The sequence below is a fragment of the Muntiacus reevesi genome, chromosome X, assembly GCF_963930625.1.
Source record: "Muntiacus reevesi chromosome X, mMunRee1.1, whole genome shotgun sequence".
NCBI lineage: Eukaryota > Metazoa > Chordata > Mammalia > Artiodactyla > Cervidae > Muntiacus > Muntiacus reevesi.
The window spans coordinates 69519643-69537358 of NC_089271.1; the positions used below are offsets into that span (position 1 = coordinate 69519643).

At 37.0% G+C, this 17716-nt stretch overlaps 1 protein-coding gene across 3 annotated transcripts in view; it reads left to right on the forward strand.

Moving 5' to 3' along the window:
* Positions 1 to 17716, forward strand: part of ATP7A (ATPase copper transporting alpha) — a 141927-nt gene that overhangs the window by 112005 nt on the left and 12206 nt on the right. For 2 of the 3 annotated variants that reach the window (XM_065916975.1, XM_065916977.1), the window contains exons 10-17: positions 264 to 497; positions 1771 to 1862; positions 3677 to 3804; positions 4806 to 4960; positions 5174 to 5308; positions 8740 to 8934; positions 12884 to 13066; positions 14746 to 14962. In XM_065916975.1, the coding sequence (XP_065773047.1) occupies positions 264 to 497; positions 1771 to 1862; positions 3677 to 3804; positions 4806 to 4960; positions 5174 to 5308; positions 8740 to 8934; positions 12884 to 13066; positions 14746 to 14962 (1339 nt within the window). The remainder of the gene's footprint in view (positions 1 to 263; positions 498 to 1770; positions 1863 to 3676; positions 3805 to 4805; positions 4961 to 5173; positions 5309 to 8739; positions 8935 to 12883; positions 13067 to 14745; positions 14963 to 17716) is intronic. The other variant, XM_065916976.1, reaches the window with a different exon arrangement.

Consider the following 17716-nt stretch of genomic DNA (forward strand, 5'->3'; position numbering starts at 1 on the left):
CTGCTAAGCTACAAACACTTTTGTTTCAGCTTTAAAAAAGAACTAGGGGAATTTCTCCATGGCCTGGGTTCGATCCCTGATGGGGAAACTAAGGTTCCCACAAGCCACCTGGTATGGCTAAAAAAAAAACTCTCCTTGGTTGTTTATGGATTGGATAAAAGCCGAAGGAAGTTAACATTGATACTTTATCTTAGTTATTGTGGTATAAACATGAATTTCAGCTTTTTTTAAAAAAAGCACTGATCAGTGTTTCTGTATTACAGTTTTTTGGAGGCTGGCACTTCTATATTCAGGCCTACAAAGCACTGAAGCATAAAACTGCAAATATGGATGTATTGATTGTGCTGGCAACCACCATTGCATTTGCTTACTCTTTGGTTATTCTTCTGGTTGCAATGTATGAGAGAGCCAAAGTGAACCCTGTTACTTTCTTTGACACACCTCCTATGCTATTTGTGTTTATTGCACTAGGCCGGTGGCTGGAACATGTAGCAAAGGTAAAGTAAAAAAGGGTGACATTTGTTAAAAATCTTGGGTAGATAAATGACTATAATATTTTCTAGACCAATTATTGGAAGTATACATTGGTTTATGTTGTTAACCATGTACTAAAATAAATATTCTTATTTTAGCAGTATTTTAGGTTAAGTATTCCTTTGGAGGGCTTCCTGGTGGGTCAGTGGTAAAGAATCTGCCTGCCAATGGTTTGATCCCTGGGTCAGGAAGATCCTCTGCAGGAGGGCACAGCAACCTACTCCAGTATTCTTGCCTGGGAAATCCCATGGACAGAAGAGCCTGATGGGCTACAGTCCAAAGGGTCAAAAGAGTTGGACACGACTGAGCAAACTAAACACAAGCACAAGACAAGCACATTTTACTTACATCACATTATTAATGGAAAAATTGATGTGACCACAAGATTTAAAATAATGATGAAAAAAAATTCACCCACAGTCCCATGCTATAATGGAAATAACTTTCCAATCCTATTCCATATTCATTTATATTTTACAGAGTGGCAAATATGGTATATATATACCACTTTGTACCCTTTACATTTTAAAGTTTTTCCCCTATTTTTGCAGTCTAGATAATTATTCAGTATTTCTAAATAATACTCTCTCAAGTCTTTGTGCTATAATTTACTGAACCATTCTGCTTTTGTTCTAAGTTAGATTGTTTCCAGTGTTTAATTTTAGATAATCCTGCATCAAACATATTCATGTTTAATCGTTATTTCTGTTGAATTAATATCTTAGGATAAATTACAAAAGATATGGCTAAAGGACATAAATTTTTCTATGGCTCATGCTATTAATCTTAACAATTTTTGCCATCAAGAGTATGTAAGTAGTTTTACTACAACTTCATCAGCACCGATTCCTATCTAAATTTTTGCCAAGTTAGTAGGTATTAAATGGTATCATAGAGTTGCTCTAGTTTTCATTTCTATTAGTATCAGAAATAAACATTATTCTACATATCAGGTATTATATTTTTTCTTAAATGAATTGCTTATTTATGTCCTTTGACTTTGTACCTATTGGGTTCTGATGTTTTTCTCATTAATTTACAATATTTTTTAATGAATTATACCTAATAATATATTTTATATTTTGTGTACTTTTTATTTTCGAAGTCAGACATCTTCTGATATGAATTAATTAACATTCCTAAAGTGGTCTCTTAGGTAAATGTTAAAGATTGTCTTTATTTTACATAAGACTTTTTCTTCCTTGGCATTGTTTACATGTGTGTTTTAATTTATAGGGCAAAACATCAGAGGCTCTTGCCAAACTAATTTCACTACAAGCTACAGAAGCAACTATTGTAACTCTTGACTCTGATAATATCCTCTTGAGGTATTTACCTTCATTATTCCTCCTCTTTTTTAACTTTTAGGAAAGATATTGAATATACACAGAAGTAGAGAGAAGGATGGGGCTTCACTGGTGGCTCAGTGGTAAAAAATCTGCCTGCAATGAAGGAGACATGGGTTCTATCCCTGGGCTAGGAAGGTCCGCTGGAGTAGGAAATGGCAACCCACTCCACTATTCTTGCCTGGAAAATTCCATGGACAGAGGAGCCTGGTGGCTACAGTCCATGGGGTCACAAAGAGTTGAACAAATGACTTGGTGACTGAGCACACACCAGGGTATAATGAGCCCACATAATCTTTCTCCAGGATTTAACAATTATTCACATTTTGCCATACTTTACTTCATCTGTATGATCTTTCTTTCTTTTGTTGTAGTAGAATTTTAAAGTAAATCCCAGTCATATGGTTTTACTGCCAACATTCCTGTTGTATCTTTAAAAAAAGACATATTCTTATATAATTTAATACCATATTGCATCTAAGAAAATGAACAATAATTCTTTAATATGGTCTAATACACAGTCCTTATTAACATTTCTCCTGTTGTCTCCAAAATGTTTTGAGTTTCTTTGTTTAAAATGGAATTCAAAGTCCATGTGTTATTGCATTTGACTAACATGTATTTTTTTATTTTTGAGTTATAGTTGATGTATGATATTATGTGTTGCAAGTATATAGTATAGTGATTGACAATTTAAAAGGTTATATACGTCATCATTTGTAGTTATTATAAAATACTGGCTATATTCCCCATATTGAACAATATATTCTTGTAGGTTTTTTTTGTACCTAATGGTTTGTACCTCTTAATCCCTTACTTCTGTTGCTCTTCACCCTTCCCTCTCCCCACTGATAACCCCTAGTTTGTTCTCTGTATCTGTGAATCTGATTCTTTTTTATTATATTCACTAGTTTGTTGTATTTTTTAGATTGCACATATATAATAAGTAATATCATACAGTATAAGAACTTGTGGTGCAGTGGTAAAGATCATAGGGAGTGGGGCACAACTGAGTGAATAAGCACAGCACAGCCAGTACAGGAGATGTAGGTTTGATCCCTAGGTCAGGAAGATCCCCTGGAGAAGGAAATGGCTACCTACTCCAGCATTCTTGTCCAGAGAATCCCATGCACAGAGGAGCCTGGCAAGCTCCAGGCCATGGGGTCACAAAGAATCGAACACAACTGAACACATGCACACACACACACACATCATACAGTATTTGTCTTTCTCCTGACATGTTTGCTTTAATCTAGAACAACTCCTCTCTCCAGTTCTCCCTCCCTCATTTCTTGCTGCTCCTCCCTCTCTCCATACATTTAACTTGTTAAAGACACATCTGTCAGTTGTCCCTGAAAATATCCCACAGTCGATTTGTCTGTTTCCTTCTGGAATCATTTAACTTGTTCTGTAACTCCTTTATTACCTGTAAACTGAAAGTTAGAGCTAAAGACTTGATTAGATTTCATTCTTTTGTATTTCTCATTTCTGTCCTTATAAAATTGTGTAAACAAGTTGTTTTGTTAAATAAAACCTATTACTTTATTTCTAAAGCTTTCATGTATTTGTTCAATGACTATTCAACAAATATTTAGAGTGCTACTTTGTGCCAGGTACTGAGCTATTCCCCAACAATGAAAAGGACTGACTGACATTGTAGTTCTTAAGTGTTGGTTCTAACTTCCATTGGTAGCAGTTATGGGGCCACAAGCGTGATGTGAACTATAAAGCTTACATGGAAAGATCAGAGGGAAAAGTAGATTTTCATAGTGCTTTTTATTTTAACTCATATGTAGTGAAGAGCAAGTGGATGTGGAACTTGTACAACGTGGAGACATTATTAAAGTGGTTCCAGGAGGCAAATTTCCAGTAGATGGGCGTGTTATTGAAGGACATTCTATGGTAGATGAATCCCTCATCACAGGTATGTTCTTTCAGAGTATCATGACATTCAGGTGAAGTGAATCCAAAGTATTAATTAAAAATAGGCATGAAAGGTGAAGAGCTTTTTATAGAAACTGTGGACTGAATAAATAATAGGCATAGAGAATATGAGTTCTTTTTAAGACCATATTGAATCAATTTCTTCAGATTTACTTTGTGATTTTACTTATGCTACTGAAGGTTCTTTTTCACTGAAGATTGTTAATTACTAGAATGTATAACCAGAAGAAGTTGTCATATCCTGCTGTAGAGCCCAATAGACTTTGGCAGATTTTCCTGAGTTCCTGCCCTAAAGACCCATCTAGTCTTAGCTGGGATAGGACTCCAGATTTTCAACATCAGGGTCAGCTCTAAAGAGGATAGACCTGGAGTAGTTTTAGAGATCTTAGATAACTAAGGCCAGTCCAAAGTATAACCAAACTAACACTTTTCCTACCTCAATCCTTATCATAGTGCCAGAAGAGGCTCAGCTTATGAACTGCATGTGAAAATAATTTAGGATTCTTCGTTTCTCAGTAGGGGTGCTATTGCTCATTTGGATGGGACAGTTCTTAGTTCCATCTGACTATCCTGTACATTATGGTACATTTAGTATCCCTGATCCTGACCCACTAGGTTGGAGTAGCAATACCCTGTGCCCCATCCATAGTTATTACAGACAAGAACTCTCTTGCATTTATAAATGCTCCTTGGGAACAGGTTGAGAACCAATGATCTAAGACTAGTGTGGAGTTCCAAAAGTACCTACCAAAAGAGTTAGCACATTAGGTTTTTCCAGTTTAAGATATATATCCCTGGGGTTTGGCCCAGAACTGGTATAAGGAAAAAGTCAGGCAATTTTCACCTAGGTGTTTGTCCAGATTCTGTTGCATGAAGGAAGAATCTCCTTTCTAGATGATTTTTTGATAATTAACAAATAATGGTGTATTTCAAGATAGTATTTACTTATGCTCCCTAAATCTATCTTTTTTCCTTACATAGGAGAGGCAATGCCTGTGGCAAAGAAATCTGGAAGCACAGTGATTGCTGGTTCCATTAACCAGAATGGGTCACTGCTTATCCGTGCAACCCATGTTGGAGCAGACACAACCCTTTCTCAAATTGTCAAACTTGTAGAGGAGGCACAAACGTCAAAGGTAACTTAACTCCCTAGGAACAGAAAGCATTTTCATTAAAGCCCACTCAATATAAATCTTGGGCTAGTTTTGATAGGTTCCTTTGTTTAATTCCAGTTATATTAATATGGAGTTTATTAAAATATTTCTGCTCAATACTACACATACTCTGTATTCATTATCAAAACAAGAGACTTTCACATACATATCATTATTATTATTTTTTCATTCTAGGCTCCTATCCAGCAGTTTGCAGACAAACTCAGTGGCTACTTTGTTCCTTTTATTGTTATTCTTTCCATTGCTACCCTTTTGGTTTGGATTATAATTGGATTTCTGAATTTTGAAATCGTGGAAACCTACTTTCCTGTGAGTGACTTATAAACATCTCTTTATCATATATAAAACAGTCTGTGAATCTTTTGCATAAGTAATTAATTTGGAAATAACTTTAATAATTACTGGTATGTTTAACAAACTGGAGTGAGAAGCTGATAAGAATAACTTTTGCATTTCTGTAGACATAAAAGATTTCCTTTTGGAAAGATTTTTTTCATTATAACTTGTGATTTTCCAAAAGCAACTACAGGCATACCTTGTTTTAGTGCATTTTGCTTTATTGCGCTTTGCAGATATTTTGTTTTTTACAAATTGAAGGTTTGTGTCAACCCTGTGTCGAACAAGTCTATTGATGCCATTTTTACAACAGCATTACTTTTTAAATAAGGTATATACATATTTCTTTGGCCTTTTTTGGGCTTCCCTGTTAGTTCAGTCAGTAAAGAAACTGCCTGCAGTGCAGGAGACATGGGTTCAATCCCTGGGTCAGGAAGATCCCTTGAAGAAGGAAATGGCAACCCACTCCAGTATTCTTGCCTGGAAAATTCTATAGACACAGGAGCCTGGTGGGCTACCATCTATGGGGTTGCAAGAGTCAGATACGACTTAGCGACTAAACCAACACCAGATGTATTTCTTTAGAGATAATGATATTTCATACTTAATAGACCACAGTATAGTGTACGGTATGGGCTTCCCTGGTGGCTCAGTTGGTGAAGAATCTGCCTGAAATGCAGGAGACCTGGGTTTGATCCCTGGGTAAGGAAGATCCCCTGGAGAAGGGAATGGCAACCCACTACAGTATTCTTGCCTGGAGAATTCTATGGATGGAGGAGCCTGGTGAGCTACTGTCATAAGGTCGCAGAATCAGACACGACTGAGCAGCTAACACACACACACACACAGTGTATAGTATAGTATAAACATAACTTTTACCTTCTTTGGGAAATAAAAAATTCTTGTGACTCACTTTATTTTGGTGGTCCGAAACTGAACCCACAATATCTCTGAGGTATGCCTATAATGAGGTTATTGATATCATTATCAGTAACCTCAGATAGGCAGATGACACCACCCTTATGGCAGAAAGTGAAGAAGAACTAAAGAGCCTCTTGATGAAAGTGAAAGAGGAGAGTGAAAAAGCTGGCTTAAAACTCAACATTCAAAAAGTGAAGATCATGGCATCTGGTCCCATCACTTCATGGCAAATAGATGGGGAAACAGTGGAAACAGTGACAGACTTTCTTTTCTTGGGCTCCAAAATCACTGCAGATGGTGACTGCAGCCATGAAATTAAAAGACACTTGCAGCTTGGAAGAAAAGCTATGACCAACCTAGACAGCGTTTTAAAAAGCAGAGACATTACTTTGCTGACAAAGGTCTGTCTAATCAGAGCTGTGGTTTTTCCAGTAGTCATGTATGTATGTGAGGGTTGGACCATAAAGAAAGCTGAGTGCTGAAGAACTGGTGCTTTTAAACTGTGGTGTTGGAGGAGACTCTTGAAAGTCTGTTGGACTGCGAGGAGATCCAACCAGTCCATCCTAAAGGAAATCAGTCCTGAATGTTCATTGGAAGAACTGATGCTGAAGCTGAAGCTCCAATACTTTGGCCACCTGATTCGAAGAGCCGACTCATTAGAAAAGATCCTGATGCTGGAAAAGATTGAAGGAAGGAGGAGAAGGGGATGACAGAGGATGAGATGGTTGGATGGCATCACTGACTCAATGGACATGAGTTTGAGCAAGCTCTGGGAGCTGGTGATCGACGGGGAAGCCTGGTGTGCTGCAGTCCATGGGACTGTAAAGAGTCAGACACAATTGAGTGACTGAATTCAATTGATGCCTGACCTTTCACATTTTATACATAGTCTCAATCCTAGCGTGATTTTGCTTCCACAAAGGACTATGGATATATTTTTAAAGTTTTCCTCAATATTGAGGAAAACTTTGAAATCTCAGCTCTGTCACCATCAGTGTGATCTGAGGTCAATTTAATTTCTCTTTGAGCTTCAGTTTCCTCAAGTGAGATTTTAATAATACTCATCCAACATAACTTGCAGTTGTTGTAAAAGTTAAATGATGTATTAGCAACTCTTTGTAATTTATTGAACTCTTTATAAATATAAGGTAATATTAATGTCTGCTTCTCTCAAAGTCTATGATAGTCTCTATGGTATGGTGTCATAAAGTGGTGTAGTAAACCTGGACTGTGCCTCATGTTAGAAATATAACCTTTAATTCACTTAACTTCTCTTATCTTCAGTTTTGTCATCTGTAACATAGTGATAATAATACCTAAATTTCAGGATTGGAATTAATGTATACATTTAAGACATATAGGAAAGCATAAGCTTAGATGTCTATGAAAATCCCTTCCAGCTCTCTATATATAACTCTTAGATGATCACTTTGTTTAAGTATTTGAGAACTCAGTAAGAATACAGCACTGTAAAACCATTATTACTAAGAAGATCTTTGTTGTATTTTTTTAAATGCATGCTATATATACATTGTTTCATAGTGTTTGTCCCTACAATTAAAGAACAGGTAGAATCAGAACATCTATTCCATGATGTGATCATTAGTATAATATTAAAAAGTTTCTTGAAATGATTCATATTGATTAAATTGGAGAAGGCAGTGGCAACCCACTCCAGTATTCTTGCCTGGAGAATCCCACGGACTGTAGCCTGTCAGGCTTCTCTGTCCATGGGGTCGCAAGGGTTGGACATGACTTAGTGACGAAACCACCACCCATTGGTTAAATACTCACTAAACAAGAGGATTGCTGGGAAGTATTTTGAAATGTGTCTCCTTCAGGAATTTTTCTCATGGGTTCAGAGGGTCTTAGGAGATTTCTCATAATACTATCAATCATTTTTACTCATGGATGCACATACTCAATGTCAGCAAGAGCTATACTACCAGATACACTCATTAACATTGCTTTGTCCAAAAGAATTTTATTGAGATGTAATTAAGCACCCTTTGCAAACTGAGTGATTTTTCTCATTGTCTTCAAAGAATAGTGTGAAAAGCAATTTTATGGTCTTAGTATACAGAAGGACAGAATTATTTTTGTTTCGGGTCAAATTTGTTGAGAATTAGGTCCCATGTTTGCAGCTATTTCTGAAAGTCCCTAATAAAAACACTTACTCTCAATATGGGGAGTGGAGAAACTTACTTTTCTTGTTTTTTATATTCACTCCATAGTGTGTAACTCTGGAATCAGCAAAATTGAAATCTTGAATTTCAGAACTGTAACTTGTTTACAGTTATGTCACCAATTTCTTATATTCGTAAAAGAAAAAAAGTGTTTTCTTACTAGTAATTAAAACATGTTGATAGCTAAGTAGGATTATGTGTTACTCCAGAATTGTGGTTTTATTTAGAGTTATGCTTTGTTCTTTTTGTTTTATTCAGCTATAAATCAGTAATCAAAATTCATATTTTCTTCTCAAGGGCTACAACAGAAGTATATCCCGAACAGAAACAATAATACGCTTTGCTTTCCAAGCCTCTATCACAGTTCTGTGCATTGCATGCCCCTGTTCACTGGGACTGGCCACTCCAACTGCTGTGATGGTGGGTACAGGAGTAGGTGCTCAAAATGGCATACTAATCAAAGGTGGTGAGCCTTTGGAGATGGCTCATAAGGTAAGATAGTTCCTAGAACTAAGAGTTGTTTCATCCAAACTGGCAATAGCACCCCTACTGAAAAAACAGAGTCTTCAATTATTTCTACATTGCCCATAAGCTGAGCTTCTTCTGTCATTGTCCTGAGGGTGGAGGTAGGAAAGGTGTTATTTTGGTTCTGCTCTGAATTGGCAGAGAGTATAAGATCTCTTCTCCAGAGCTACTCTCTTTAGAGTATACCCTCGTGTGGAAAACCTAGAGTCCTGTCCCAACTCATTCTAGACTGGTCTTTAGGGCAGGAAGATATCATAGATATTTGCTGAGGCAATTTGCCCAAGTCTATCAGGCTTCCCATCTATTTGGGTGTGACTCCATGTTTGTGCTGTTCAACATTTGATAGTGCTTGCCCTTACTTTCATCTTTGCTGCCACCAGCTGACAGTTTGCAACTATGATTTCAGGAATATATAATCTTGTCCCTGATCTCTCTCATGTTAGAATTTCCATTACAATCTCAATCAAAGCCACTTAATTTCAACTAAAACCATGTTCCTTCTAGTATATTCTTATTATGAGGATATAAATTATATACCCATGCATGTACTAAACACAGAACACAACTTAGAACAGATTTGGAATTTCATCTAGCCAGGGAATCCAGGTTACTAATTTTTATAGTAATTTAAATTTTTATATAATTTCAAACTTAAATAAAATTTGCAAGAATAGTATAAAGAAATCTCACATACACTTTTTTTTTCACATACACTTTACTACAGATATCAGGCTCCTTTCCTAAGAACAAGGACAGTCTCTTACATAAACATAATACAAAGATCAAAATCAAGAAGTTGATACTGATAAAATACTATTGTCTAATCTGTTGTCCATATTTCAGTTTCCTCAGTTGATTCCATAATCCTTTATAGTTATTTTTTATTTTGTCTGGAATCATGCATTGTATTTAGTTGTCATATCTCTTTTGAAGTAACCAGTAAATTTGGCCTTGGAGTACAGAATGAAGCAGGGCAAAGTCTAATAGAGTTTTGCCAAGAGAATGCACTGGTCATAGCCAACACCCTCTTGCAAGAACACAAGAGAAGACTCTACACATGGGCATCACCAGAGACTCAATACCAAAATCAGATTGATTACATTCTTTGCAGCCAAAGATGGAGAAGCTCCATATAGTCAGCAAAAACAAGACTGGGAGGTGACTGTGGCTGAGATCATGAACTCCTTATTGTCAAACTCAGACTTAAATTGAAGAAAGTAGGGAAAACCACTAGACCATTCAGGTATGACCTAAATCAAATCCCTTAGGATTATACAGCAGAAGTGACAAATAGATTCAAAGGATTAGATCTGATAGAGTACCTGAAGAACTATGGACGGAGGTTCATGCCATTGCATAGGAGGCACTGATCAAGACCATCCCCAAGAAAAAGGCAAAATGGTTGTCTGAGGAGCCCTTACAAATAGCTGTGAAAAGAAGAGAAGCAAAAGGCAAAGGAGAAAAGGAAAGATATACCCATTTAAATGCAGAGTTCCAAAGAATAGCAAGGAGAGATAAGAAAGCCTTCCTCAACAATCAATGCAAAGAAATAGAGGGAAACAATAGAATAGGAAAGACTAGAGACCTCTTCAAGAAAATTAGAGATACCAAGGGAACATTTCATGCAAAGATGGGCTCAATAAAGGACAGAAGTGGTTTGGACCTAACAGAAGCAGAAGATATTCAGAAGAGGTGGTAAGAATACACAGAAGAACTATACAAAAAAGATCTTCATGACCCACATATTCACGATGGTATGATCACTCACCTAGAGCCAGACATCTTGGAATGTGAAGTCAAGTGGGCCTTAGGAAGCATCACTACGAACAAAGGTAGTGGAGGTGATGGAATTCCAGTTGAGCTATTTCAAATCCTAAAACATGATGCTGTGAAAGTGCTGCGCTCAGTATGCCGGCAAATTTGGAAAACTCAGCAGTGGCCACAGGACTGGAAAGGGTCAGTTTTCATTCTAATCCCAAAGAAAGGCAATGCCAAAGAATGCTCAAACTACTGCATAATTGCACTCATCTCACATGCTAGCAAAATAATGCTCAAAATTCTCCAAGTCAGGCTTCAACAGTACGTGAACCGTGAACTTCCAGATGTTCAAGCTGGGTTTAGAAAAGGCAGAGGAACCATAGATCAAGTTGCCAACATCCATTGCATCATCAGAAAAGCAAGAGAGTTGCCCAAAAAAATCTACTTTTGCTTTATTGACTATGCCAAAGCCTTTGACTGTGTGGATCACAACAAACTGTGGAAAATTCTTAAAGAGATGGGAGTTCCAGAACACCTGGCCTACCTCCTGAGAAATCTGTATGCAATTCAAGAAGCATCAGTTAGAACTGGACATGGAACAGACTGGTTCCAAATCGGGAAAGGACTACATCAAGACTGTATATTGTCACCCTGCTTATTTAACTTGTGTGAGGAGTACATCATGAGAAACGCTGGGCTGGAGGAAGCACAAGCTGGAATCAAGATTGCTGGGAGAAATATCAATAACTTCAGATATGCAGATGACACCACACTTAAGGCAGAAATGAAGAAGAGCTAAAGAACCTCTTGAAAGTGAAAGAGGAGAGTGAGAAAGTTGGCTTAAAACTCAACATCAGAAAACTAAAATCATGGCATCTGGTCCCATCACTTCATGGCAAATAGATGGGGAAACAGTAGAAACAGTGACAGACTTTATTCTTGGGCTCCAAAATCATTGCAGATGGTGACTGCAGCCATGAAATTTTAAGACTCTTGCTCCTTGGAAGAAAAGCTATGACCAACCTAGACAGCGTATTAAAAAGCAGAGACATTACTTTGCCAGCACAGGTCCATCTAGTCAAAGCTATGGTTTTTCCAGTAGTCATGTATGGATGTGAGAGTTGGACTGTAAAGAAAGCTGAGCACCAAAGAATGATGGTTTTGAACTGTGGTGTTGTAGAAGACTCTTGAGAGTTCCTTGGACTGCAAGGAGATCCAACCAGTCTATCCTAAAGGAAATCAGTCCTGAATGTTCATTGGAAGGACTGATGCTGAAGCTGAAACTCCAATAGTTTGGCTACCTGTTGGGAAGAACTGACTCATTTGAAAATATCCTGATGCTGGGGAAGATTGAAGGCAGGAGAAGAAGGGGATGAGAGAGGATGAGATGGTTGAATGGCATCACCGACTCAATGAACATGAGTTTGAGTAAGCTCCAGGAGTTGATGATGGACAGGAAGGCCTGGTGTGCTACAGTCCATGGGATTACAAATATTCGGACATGACTGAGCAATTGAACTGAACTGACCTCTTCTCATCTTGGTTCCTCAAGCTATTCACTTCTCAAGGTTCATTGTCTGAGTTTACTGTGAGGCATCTATGTTCTCTAATTCCAGATTATTCCTCCTTCCTGCCTGATTTGAGTTCCCCTCGTTGATTTCCTGAGCAGTATTCTCTGTCCAAGCTTCTCATCTAGACTCAATAAAGTCAAAGCAACCCAGAAGGTTTTAGCTGGTGCACACTTCAAATTAATTACTCAATTGTAATTATTTACCTACTGCCCAGAATTTTTTTCCCTACAGATCTAAAATTCATTAGTATTGAAAGTCTTTCTTTCCCTAGAGGCACTAGAGGCATCTCTAAGTTACCTATTAACGGTCAACTCTTAACAGGTAGTTCTAGCTATTTAACACATGTCCGCAGCACGTTGAACATTTGCAAGGGAGGGTTATTAGGTGTAACTAATGATATTTCTTCCCTTATTGTCCCTTCTTTTTAGTCTCCCAAAGACCATTTAAGTCCAATTAAATCAAAGTCAGCTTTTTAAGAAACAAAATAGTAATGTGTTTGTCACAGTAAACCTTTTTTCTCATTTCTGGAATGCTGATACTAAGAATTATCATGTCATACAGTGCATTCTATTTTGATTTTCTTACAGGTAAAGGTAGTGGTATTTGATAAAACTGGAACCATTACCCATGGAACCCCAGTAGTGAATCAAGTAAAGGTTCTAGTGGAAAGTAACAGAATATCACGCAATAAGATCCTGGCTATTGTGGGAACTGCTGAAAGTAACAGTGAACACCCTCTGGGAGCAGCCATAACCAAATACTGCAAACAGGTACAGTTTTGCCCTTGTTTATTCATGATTTCCATATATAATTGGTATGAAACTACGGAGACTTGTGTTTTTTCATTTTATTTTGTATGTCTTAATTTCTTCATAGAGAAAAATAAAAAGATGAAAATGAAAATTAACTGTAACCCTACTGCACAGATAACCTCAGTCAACTAAGAAATAAAATAGAAATAATACATATTTATGGGAGGAAAATTTAGATAGTTCAGCATTACATAATGCAAAAGGAAAACCTCATTTCCTGCCCCTTTCTGTAATTTCTCTCTCCAAAGTTTAACAAGTATTAACCTGTTAACAGACTTTTTGAACAACAGCTTTATTGAGATAAAATTCACATACTCTAAAGTTCACCCTTGTAAAGTGTACAAGTCAATAATTTTTAGTATATTTACAAAAGTGCGCATCTGTTAACTATTTTTAGTGTATATACCAACATTTGTTATTTTTAAACGTTACATAGAAAGGTGATAATACAATCACCAGTCTTTGGTATTTTTTTAAAAATTTGTGATTTTTTCCTTATCAGGACATACAGATTTGCGTCATTGTTTTTAATGGCTGTATTATATTCCATTGTATGATTGGCTTTTTGACTCTTACAACCTGTAGTTAACATCCTTGTCAGCTTTTGCAAGTTTATCTCTAATGTTTAATGCCTATCAGTGTAATTGCTGGATCAAAGGATAGGTGCAGTTAAATTTTGATGAATGTTACCAATGCTTAAATGGCAAATGTTATCAACACCCACACAAAAAGGTATATCAGTTTATACTCTCACCAGAAGTTGAATGACATTCCCCCACATTCTCACTAACACTTAATTTTTTCCAACTCAGTAAGTAAAAAATATTTATTCGTTGACTGTTTACTTTGCATTGTCTTAATTGTGAATAAGGTTGAGCATCTTTCCACATGCGTATGGGCCATTTGCATTTCTTTCTATATCCTGTTTGCTTGTATCTGTTACCTCTTTTTTTCATAAGATTGTTTACCTTTTCTTATTGATTTGTATAAGTTCTTTGTAAATTATCTCACATAATTTTTCAGTTAAAATGTGGCAGTTTCACCATTGGTGTTGCCATTTCTTTATTTGTTCTTTCCTTTTTACCTATTAACTATTACTGACCTGGCTTCTCTACACCCAAATCAAACAATGGAGAGGACAAAAATATAAAGAGCCAGGAAACAGTGATGGTCACCAGAATTCTTTGGCTTACTAAGGACACAGAATCATAATAGAGAGGCCCTCTGGTAACTAAAGGCTGTGTTCTTTGTTACCCTTTGCCCTATATTGAATAGAAAATCTAACTTGACAGTAGAATTAAATATCTCTACTGGAAAGGACAGAGAATATTGATAAACCTTCCACATTTTCTTCCCCTAAATTTTAAATCTTACAGAGTGGGATTTTTTTAAAGGTTTATGCAGTTCTCCTGTAACTTTGAACATTATACTCAATGCTCTGTTCCTTTGTCCTTATCAAAACCCACTGTCAAATAGGCAATGATAAGTGACAGTTTTATTGTAAACATTTAGAATTAACCAGGCCTGTAGATTGTATCTAAACATTTAGAATTAACCAGAAGTAATCTTTGATCTTGCTAATGATGACCTTGGATTGTTAGAACAGCAGAGGAAATCCTTCTGTTTCTATTTGTTAGGAGCTGGACACTGAAACCTTGGGTACCTGCATAGATTTCCAGGTTGTGCCAGGCTGTGGCATTAACTGTAAAGTCACCAATATCGAAGGCTTGCTACACAAGAATAACTGGAAGATAGAGGAAAATAATATTAAAAATGCATCCCTGGTTCAAATAGATGAGAGTAATGAACAGTCATCAACTTCGTCTTCCATGATTATTGATGCTCAGTTCTCAAGTAAGCTAATTTTCTTTGTAGTACCAATTATGGGACAGTTATTAACAGGTATCTAACCTTATAAATTTGAACTGTTATATAAGAAACAAAGATTAGCGTTGTGTTTTCATTCTTGTAAATCAGTTTCACCACAGGCCTTCTAATTATTTCACTGAATTGCTGAAGAACATTTTTCAACTTCACTCCTTGTTTACAGTAGAAGGTGATAAACCCTAGCTCTAGATGATCTTCCATCTTAGTTCAGCTGTCTTTATTTCTCACCACAGCTGCTCCAGACCTTTTGTATCTTTCACAAGCTCTTATGGCCTTCTCCCTAGTTCTCTAAGCAAATTGTCTGGCTTATTTTTCACACAGAAATTTAAGATTCTCAGACATGTGTTCTTTCAGTTTTTTTTTTCCCCAGAATGTTTCCATTTTCAGAGAAAGAAGTATGCCTCTTCTTATCTAGTGAATCCCCTTATCTTTGCTTCAGATCTCACCCTGTCTTGATTCCTCAAGGACCTCACACTCTGTTACATTATATCCCATTGCTTCTTTTTTTTTCAACTCTTTGTCATAGCTCCTTCTCCTAAACATAGAAACATTTCTCCCATCAAAATCACTATATTCCCATCTAGATTTTTGTCCCATCTGTCTGTCTTTTCGTTAATATCCAAACTTCTAGAAGGACTAGTCTAAGCTGGCTGAATTCACTGCACAGTCTGGCTTCTGCCCCATCCATACTAGTGAAACTATTTTAAGTCCACCAATGACCTTGTTTAGTCCCCTCTCCAGTGGTCAGTTTTCAGTCTTCATTGCTGCATGACTTCGCTAAGACATTTGACAATGTTGACCATTTCTTCTTTCCTAATTTTTTTTTCTCCCTTGATTCCATGACCCTGCTTTCTCTGGAGTCTCCTCTCACCAATTTGGCTGTTCTTTTTAATCCTCACCTGATTGCTCTTTTCTCCTCTCAAATGTTGGGTGTCCTCAGAGTTTCGGTCTTTTGTCTTTTGCTGATTTTACATACTCTCTCTATATAATCTCGTTCATACTTATTGCTTATTCTACCACCTGTAGGGTTTCCACTGCCACTCTGAAATCCGAATCTGCAGTCAATGCCACTTTCCCGAGTTTCTTGTTGGTCTATCCATATGACCAAAACCAAGATATACATACCCAAGTGTGCTTGCACCTCCCCAACCATTTGAACTTGAGTAATTTTGCTAACATTCAAACCTGATTATATCACTTTCTGACTAATACCTTTTTTTGCAGTGGTTTATAACCTATTTTTGAGTCACGAACCTTTGGAGGAATGAGATAAAAGCTATGCCCACTACTCAGAAAATTTCTGTTTTGGACATTTGTATATATCCTTAAGCCCCTCCGTGGAAATCTGTTAAGGATCCTGGCTTTATAGGCTCTCCATCTCTGACAGGACAAAGTCCAGTCTCTCTGAGTTTTGTTCAAGATCTATTCCCCATGATATGTCTCCTGCCTCCCTGCACCACCCGTCTTGTGTTTTTCCACTGTCACCCATGTACCCTGTGTTTCGTTCTTATGGAACTACTTAGAGTTTCTCCATACATTGTGTCATTTCATGCCTGTTAGATCACTTTATTTACTATTTTCTCATCTTTGAAGACTCAGCTCACATCTCTCTTTAGTGAAGCCTCCACTGATTGACATACATAGGCAGAGATATTTGCTCTTCCTTTTTAGTCATAACTATACTTAATCTGGCACACTGCATGATAATTCTTTATTTACCTGCCTGATTCTACTAAGTTGTGATTTCTTTATTCTTTGTCTGTGAATTCATAGTATCAAGAACAATGACACATAGTGATTTCGTTCATCTGACAGGTTTTATAAGCATTGTTCAAGATACTAAAGAATCAGCAAAGACAAAGACCCTATCTCATGGAGTTTACATTCCTGGTGAAAGAACGCTAGACAGTGTGCAAATAAATAAGCAAATAGAGTCTGTCTGATGGATAGTGCTATGAAGAAAATGAAGAAGAGCAAGTGGTATTGGGAATGCTAGGGAATGCTATTTTATATAGGCTGATCAGGGTAGGCCTCATTGAGAAGGTGCTGCTTGAGCAAAAACCTGAGGTGAGGGAGGAAGAAAGTTACGTGAATATCTATGACAAAAGCATTCCAGGTAGGAGGAATGTTAAGTACAGAAGCCTTAAGTCAGGAGTGTGCTTGACTAGTTTGAGGAACTCTGTGGCTAGAACAGAGTAAATGATTGGGAACTTTGTATGGACTTTGGTTTTTACTCTGAGGTGGAAAACCATTGGAGAGTTTTGAGCATAGGAGTGACAGAATCTGACTTAATATTTTAATATTTAATAAATTATTAATAAAATTTAATATTTAATAACTTTAATAATTTGATAAAAATATTAATATTTAATAAAAGTATTACTTGGGCTTCTCTGGTAAAAATACACTGTTTCTGTGGGTAGGGACAAGGACAGAAGCAAGGGGATAAGTTAGTGGGCTGTTGCCATAATCTAGGTAAAAGATGATGGCTTGGACCAATGTAATAACAGTAGAGGTTGTAAGAAGTAGTCAAATTCTGGATGTATCTTCTTTTTTTTTTTGACCATATCATGTGGCTTGTGGGAGCTTAGTTCCTCCACCAGGAATCAAACCTGTGCCCCCTTTCAATGGAAGTCCTAACCACTGAACTGCCAGGGAATTCCCCAGGATGTATCTTGAAGGGAGAGATGACTGACAGATCTCACATATTGGCAATGGGGT